Raw genomic sequence first — 7775 nt, 5'->3', positions numbered from 1 at the left:
ACAAGACTGAAGAGTTCTGAAGAGTCCCACTGTTTCTATAGATTGAGCAAGGCACACCCTCTACAATAGTTCTGCATACTTCCAGTCTAAAAACCAAAATATTTATGCTGGAGCCGTGGATTAGCCACGTTAACCAACAGCGCTGGTGCGCTTGCACTCTCTTGTGGTAGTTCTAGCGCAAGTCATTCGATGTCAGAATTACATAACATTCTCCTGCTGTTGCCAAGAGAAAACTGAATCACATGTACCGTCTTATGCTGCAGATATTTAAGGGGGCCATCGCCTGGCGGTCCGCTCAAAACGAGCAAATGGTGTATATTATAAACAGATTCCGCAAAGACATGCCTGCTTATGTGTGTAAGATTAAAACAGTTATTCCGCAAGATCAGCGGAATTATATTCACAGGCTTTCAATTAACAAATTTCCTACCAATCGGCAAATTCTTAAAATTACTTGCTCTGTATGAAATTAAATGTCTAGTTCACATATAAAGTAAACTGGTGCGTAAAGAAACTGTTTGCCATTTAATTAATTACACCATATCATATGTAAACACAGCTTGTTTCCTTTTTGAAATTTCATGCATTCATAACCCCAATTTCCCTCCATTTTGCCCAAGGAAGGACCACGCATGCATTTGTATATTGTATCCTTGCTCCTTACATTTACTGAACTTGGGTGACCTACTCTTACTTGTTCAAGGGCTCATAGGATTTCATCCATAATTGTCTGAGGGCTTTTAAAATGAAACCTCAAGGGTATGCAAACACAACACACCTTCCTTAAACAAACTCTTTATTGAGACAAATGAAAACTCAAAAAAGCACAACGGACAACCTCTTTTTATGGAAAACATGATCATAGTTGGCATTGCAAGTTTGAATATAGCAATGAGTCAAACCTGCAATATCAGCAATAGAGCTTTGGCAACATTTGTACGTAAATATGAAATATGAAAAGTCATAAAAATACCAGGACAAAACAAAACTGATGGAAATATATTTGTTAGCTCTAATGCAGAAAACTTAGGAGGTGGAGAAAACTCATCAGGTGAAGAGTTAAGCTCTGAATAGTTATAATTTATCTATATTATAACTGATAACCATTCAACGTAGACGGCAATCAATCTAAAATCTTAAGTGTACATCATTTCAGCCATGTGCGACATTTTCTTGGGGATGTAAAGGTAATATTCCATATAGCCAGAGAGGTCCTCTATGTTGATGTCATCGACGTACGCCCGGGCCTGTTCAGAGCAGGAACGCGGAGAGCCTGAAGTTCCAGTGTTCTGAGTTCTGCGGTGGGCTGCGTTATGACCACTGGCATCCCCTGGGTTCGGGAGGCTCCTCTCGCACTCAGAGATGACATTCCTTAGGCCGGTGAAGGAGTACACCTCCACGCCCTGCCAGCTTGGGCACTGACACTCGCCCTGCCCACAGGGACACGCTCCGATTTCGTGAAGCCGGGACAGAGACTGAAAGTCTGAGGCGGCAGCTCCTGCGACTGCACCTGACTCTGCTGCATTCGCCTGCTGTTCTTCTGGAGAACTCGGGCCCCCAAGCGGACAGGGGACCGCCTCAGAGCCACTGTCCTCGTCGGACTGATTCCTGTGACTGGGCTGCGGAGAGCCAAGGCTTTCTTGGGACACTGTGACACGAAGGTCATACCCCGTGGCTCCAAACACAGGTGAGCCGTGACTGGAGGACAGGAGCTCCTTCTTGGCAGGGATTCCAAGGGAGGCGCAGGTGTCTTCAGGCTCAGGTAGGGTTTTATGCTTTAAGTGGCCAGGAGGTGAGGACATTTTCGAGCTGCAATAGGAGAACTTGGGAGGGTGGAGGATGGGAGATTTGGAGCGTCGCCTCCTCTGGCTTCTTACCACTCCTCTGGTAGACTTCCGCATACACCTGTTGAGACAGAAACTGTGAACTCTGCTCAAAAACCAATATTTTCCTTAAAACACCTTTTCCCAATTCCATAATTTATTGAGAAATTCAGAAAATCTTTGAAAACACACCCATGCCAGTTTTCCTTTGGACAGGTAATTTTGGACTTTGCTCCCTCTGAGTTGGCACGAGGAGACATCCTTGAAGACACGGCCTCACACACAGGAACTGCAGACGCAGCACTGAAGAAACAATACAACACAGTCATTTTATATCTCCAAACAAACTCCCAGTTTGTCAGTTAATTCTTTGGATAAAAGTATCTGTTAAACACTTTAACTTCATTCTAAACTACAATGACTCGCTGTAATTGCAATCCTTGTTCAGCTGTAGTTAAACCTGCAACGTCTGTAATGTTTACCAAGTGGTAGCAAACACTAAGCACAGACATGAAAAAGATCAACACCTCTCAGCATCCACTCGAAGCTTCTTGAAAGCCGTCTGCAGTATCTCGTCCTCGCATTCTTTGCCTCCGGATGCCATCGTGGCCATAGATGTGGCTCAACAGCCTCTGAGCTGTAAAACATTACAGTTTAGATATGAAAGCTAAACTATCACAATTCTCAGTTGTTTTTAAGTGTGATTCCCAGGACTTCACATCTCATCAGAATAAAATGCCAGTACAAACATAAAACTAAACTCCCCAATCTTCAAAAGGGCCTTAATCGTCTGAATGTACATAATTCACAATGCTATGGTTACAGGGAATAAGTCGAACTTGAAACTGTCTGCTGAAATCGTGTAAAATAACTTTTAAAATCACCCAGACAACCAATGCTAGCAATTCGTCAAAATAGCTATCTAGCTAAGTACTCTTAGAGCCCAAATCATTCCTCAGATTCTGCCTCTGATATGGTTACTTAGACATCAGTCCAGTCAAGTGTAACTGTAGCTGATATATCATTTTCTGGTTGCCTGGGATTTAGATTACAGAACCGCCCCTCATGACAAGGGTAGCACAACATGCTAACTAGTTAGCAGTCAACAGGCTAAAATGGTAAACAAATCTTCATTGGTGGCTAATATTACGATTGTACCAACAACGACACCAGTTCTGATTGGCTAGCGTAGCTAATGTCAAAACTGCTATGCTTACCGACAATACATAATATAATGCCATCATGAATTATCCTACTAGGGCTCTTAGTATATTAAACTAGCCTAGCTGCCTATCGTACTAGAGAGCTAGCTAGCAAGCTCTCTGGACCCTGTCAAACACCAATTGCACGCTATCGCTAGCTAGCACTAGCCATGAAGGACTCACGATAAATTATTTTGTCGGTTTCATAATCAGCTCTCTTAATATTTAGGAGTTGTCTAACATTACAAAACAAAACAGCTGACTACAGTCACGAACCTAAAATAAAATAACTGAATCAGAGAATACTCACGGCTCAGGGCTCTAGCCCGTCGTCCAGGCTACACTAGGCCTATGCATGCAGGGGCGTTTTAGCCTCTGCACAGCGCCAGCTGAGGCCTTCAATGCGGACAACTAAGCAGCTAGCTAGCTAGCAAACTAACTAGCTTTAGCCAACTAGCTAACCGCGTCGCCTCAACGATTATTTTTTACGAGAAATGCAGTCTAAAACATACTTTCTCAGCAGATAGACAGTTACATAAACGCAACTAATTACACAGGCTTATACAGACGACAACAATTACAATGGAACTGTTCAGTTACAATGGATTAACCAGTTCCAGAGTTTTCTTTAGCCAGTCTCTTGTTTACACTCGAACCACACGGAGTGACTCTGCAACAACGCAATTTTGTGCTGACGTTACACGCACGAAACGTAACGTACACAAAACGTAAGTGATGGTCCCTGTAATCGAAAGTTCTCGACCACTATCCAAAAGGTCACACCAATAAATAAAGTCCCATGTAAAGACGGTTTCAGTAACATACAGCCCGTGTTGTGTATATTTACATAGAAATAACCTTTCAAGTTCATTGTATTTTTTGTGCTTCATACTAAGCTGTTCATTTAGATTTAAGTCTACCTTTGAGTAGGTCTAATTTATGTCAACCTACCACGTACTGTATAGGAAGATCAGAGGTTTTTATCTATTTATTAAATTAATTAACTGAATTTGACAAAAAGTGTTACTATACCTATAATATCTGGAGTACCACTTAAAGTCTTATCTTAGTTCCTTAGTTCCATTATCTTAATTATCATTAAAATGTACAAGATTCTTTGCCTTTTCGTAGAGTCATTTCTTCAATGAATCAGATTCCTGGAGCTATGTTAGTAGTGATATGATTGTTTTGACATGACTTGCTCTGGCTGATAGATGTAGTGGTGGAACATTTGCTATTTCCATACAGACAGAAATGTTTTATACAGCCTGTGACCTGTCAGGTTGTCTGCATTTACACTACCTAAAACAAACCTCACACTTATGTGAGAGATTGTGAGCAGACAGAATATGTCTGACTCCTAAGGGACCATGACAAAATCAGGAAAGGAGAGGTGAGTTCATGTTTAGGATTTTTCATGATTATGATTTTCTGTCATACCAATATTCAATATTATTTGAAAATGTTTGCATCCAGTACTTCAAACTCCTTGCCAGCATGTTTTTTATCCATTCTTTGTTTTTCAACAGCCTCCTCCACAAGGGCTTCTCAAGGCCTGGAGTTTTTCATGGTATTTTTTTAGTTGTATTCTCTGCCGGCGGTCAGCAGGTGGTGCTAAAGCTTCGACTATGGATGTATTCAAGCGCACACTAAATTGCGTTTCAGTCAGGTGAGATGTGCGAAGAGTGGGCCCACTAATGTCACTTCCATGTTGAAAGAAAATGTCCTTGCCTCAGCAGTAATGGTCCGTGACATTTGAGCCCATGTTTACATTCCTCCTTTTAAGCCATTCCTCTGTTGCATATTTCCTTATCATGAGGGTATCCAACGGGCTTGTATAGAGTAGGTGCTATACTATAAGTCAAATTTCAGTTGATTATAAAATAAAATATCAATCATTTTGCTCTTAAAATCAAAGCTGGAATTGAATAGTGAATGCCAAACACAATACTCCCTGTTATCTTTATCTTGTGGTATGCTGGCAGGTTATGTAACATCCTGCATGCTAGCCAGAGACACTTGGTGTATTGTTGGGCCCCCAGACTCTGCAGGGTCCTGCGTATCTACAGAGTGGAAACTCTTGTGTAAATAAAAAACTGTGCCTCGTAGTATGCCATTACTCAATTTATGGAAACACTACTGAGCTACATATACAGTTCTCCATTCATTAACACAATGCCAGCCTTTTCTTCCCATAGCACTCACCTTTCAAATCCTAAAGTAATAGAGTGGGAGTATAGACTCATGAATAGACAATAGAGGTTTTGAGGTAGAAAGGACATAGTAGTGTGGAAATTCCACAATTACAGTGTGTGAAGATAAGTGTTTGAAGACAATTCTGTTGTAACTCCACAATAATATTTGCTTGTTTTCCAGAAAATAATTAATGACATTATACCTATTGAATATTTTGCCAGGCAGCTGTTTGATTTTTTACTCTAGAATCACACTTTCATTTTGTGCCTTTGAGACAATGTGTCTTAACTATTACTTAAATGTTTTTGCTTTTTTTTCACAATATTTCCTTTTCTTGTTGTGAAAGGATACTACAGTGCCTCGGCTCTATACGAAGGAGGTTAATTTAATACAAATTTCCTCTTAACACTGCCTCAGACTCCCTTCATTATTCTTTAGGGTTGGGTCTTCATTTCCTCAACAGAAATGTGAGGTTTACTTAATAAACAGAGGAAGTTAAAGCCATATCATTGCAAAAAAATGGGACATATTTGCCCTGGTCAATGTAATGTCATTTTTATTATCTTTCCTCAAATGATGTCTTAGTTAAGTTCATCTATTGGTATTTCTGCCATGTGTTTTCTATGTATGTTTACACTTCATTTGTGTTCTCAATTTGTGCTTAGAACTAATCTGATTTCTAAGTTTGGCAAGTGCAAGTCTATAAATGTCTATTACTTCGACTAGAACTCACAGAGCTCTCTCTTAAAACCTGGCCTAATTATGTGGTAGTTTCTCTTAACCTGACACCATTTTCATTCAGTTACAGCCATTGGCGCATCACACCTTTGTGTAGTCAATTCTATACTGTACATGTCAGTTGAGGGAGACGTTGAGGTCGTACCTCTGGTCTGTCAGGACTTTCAATATTGGTTCCATATTCATTGGCAGCACACTCTTACCGGGGAATTGAATTGCATGGTAAATGTTAAAAGTTAAATGCATATGATATTCTGTTAATTCACATTCACATCAGGGGTTATGTAGTAAAATCTAACGGCAAAAAATGGTAACTTGTGAATAGTTTGGGATTGAGGGATGAATGCAGGGACAGAGACTCCATTTTGTATTACTACTTGAATGAATAGATGCAGGGTAACCTCAAAGTTCCTACCTGACATAAGTGTGACTACATAGGCAATCTTTTCACTTGAAAGAGGAAAGTAAGCTTGTTCCCACTTTTTTTATCCATCGAATAAATTCAATGCAGTGACACAGAGCTATTTTGTCTGAGAAAAGTCAGTTCCACTGGTCAATGGTCAAATCTGTAACAATATTAGGCCAAATGCTCAAAGTCAAAGTCAAAAGTCACATCATTGATCTTTGAAATTGTTTGAGTCTTTTGTTATGTTAAATTTACATTTCACCGCTGGAAGCACTGGAAGCAGTTATCTTAGACTGAAAAACCTCTTCATCTGCTTCAGTTATTCCTGTGTTAGCCCCAAATTAGTGGAATGCTGTAGATTTCTTTGCCTTGACATTTGATTGAAGTTGAAAGCGTAAGGTGTGTTGTTTCCCGTCCTCTTCCCCTGTGTGGACATGGTACGGTAATCTGTTCCTTTTCTCATCAACGCACGTTGATGTTCTCATGATGGAAGTTCTCTGTCTTTAGTTTTGCAGACCCACGGCACTTTAGAGCTGCAACGTGACAAAAATGAGGAAACATCTGATTTTGTTTTAATGAATTCTTGGGAGTGTTCAACCTCAAGGTGTGGTTGTTCTTCAAAAAACATTTAAAGCACCCAGACTGGGAGACTTCAAAGCGGTCTTGTGATTGGGCCCAATTCCAGTGGGGATCTTTTGCCATAACAAGAGTTGGGGTCGTAGCTGAGGGGTTTTAACTTCAAGGGAGGGATGTATTCACCATACTGTGTTGCACGTCAGGAATAATGAAACACAAATGCTCTTGAGATCCAGTATAAACTGACTGACTGCATGGTGTGCTCAACTGTTGGTGTTTCTATTAAGCACTGTCTCGTGAAGCACAAGTACATTTCCATGCAAAATCTGATTATGACTGTGCATCACACCTAAGAATTAAGCATAAAATTGGACCAGATTCAATCACCGTTTTCCACGAGGGCCGACCACAACCATGAGACTTGCACTCGGAGTCAAGAAAACGATTTAATGAGGTCAAGAGTTGTCACACTAGTTTGCACAAGAATCATATCAACACCTCCAACTTTCTTCAAAGCTTTAATGTATCACAGGAAAATAAATTGACCTTGACCTGAACTTTTTGCCTACTTAAAGGATTATCATAAGAGGTGGTCCAAGTTGTCAGGAATAGGCTACATATGCCTCAGTGATGTTGAGCTGTTTTACAATAATGTCTACTGAATGGTTAATTAAGCATACATTTTAAATGGTAGCGATTCATTATTTCATTTTGACTGTAAAAAGAACTGCGGGTCCTGTTCCAGTGAGTAATGTCTTAGTATTACATATACATGACATCTATTTGCTTCTCCAGCTCATGCCTCCTATAGCCAGGTGTTGTTCTTGATGCAAA

The 7775-nt window shown here is 40.3% G+C and overlaps 1 protein-coding gene across 1 annotated transcript; it reads right to left on the bottom strand.

Moving 5' to 3' along the window:
* Positions 1-779: 779 nt before the first annotated feature.
* On the bottom strand, positions 780-3712 carry oser1 (oxidative stress responsive serine-rich 1). The gene is made up of 4 exons (XM_012838648.3): positions 3336-3712; positions 2351-2460; positions 2016-2126; positions 780-1905 (listed from the first exon to the last, which is right to left on the bottom strand). The coding sequence occupies exons 2-4, from the start codon at positions 2434-2436 to the stop codon at positions 1137-1139; spliced, it is 966 nt and encodes a 321-aa protein (XP_012694102.1). The 5' UTR covers positions 2437-2460; positions 3336-3712; the 3' UTR covers positions 780-1136.
* Positions 3713-7775: the final 4063 nt, after the last annotated feature.

This window comes from Clupea harengus, chromosome 5 (assembly GCF_900700415.2).
Source record: "Clupea harengus chromosome 5, Ch_v2.0.2, whole genome shotgun sequence".
NCBI lineage: Eukaryota > Metazoa > Chordata > Actinopteri > Clupeiformes > Clupeidae > Clupea > Clupea harengus.
The sequence above is the reverse complement of the archived record's forward strand: the minus strand, read 5'-3'. Positions and strand labels throughout refer to the sequence as shown.

What these genes read in the sequence shown, in the direction of transcription:
- oser1 (XM_012838648.3), bottom strand. Translation starts at nt 2,436, where the DNA reads ATGGCCACGATGGCATCCGGAGGCAAAGAATGCGAGGACGAGATACTG. An exon ending in CTTCGAGTGGATGCTGAGAG is followed by an intron (nt 2,127 to 2,350) that starts GTGTTGATCTTT and finishes TTGTTTCTTCAG; the next exon opens with TGCTGCGTCTGCAGTTCCTG. An exon ending in CCAAAGGAAAACTGGCATGG is followed by an intron (nt 1,906 to 2,015) that starts GTGTGTTTTCAA and finishes CTGTCTCAACAG; the next exon opens with GTGTATGCGGAAGTCTACCA.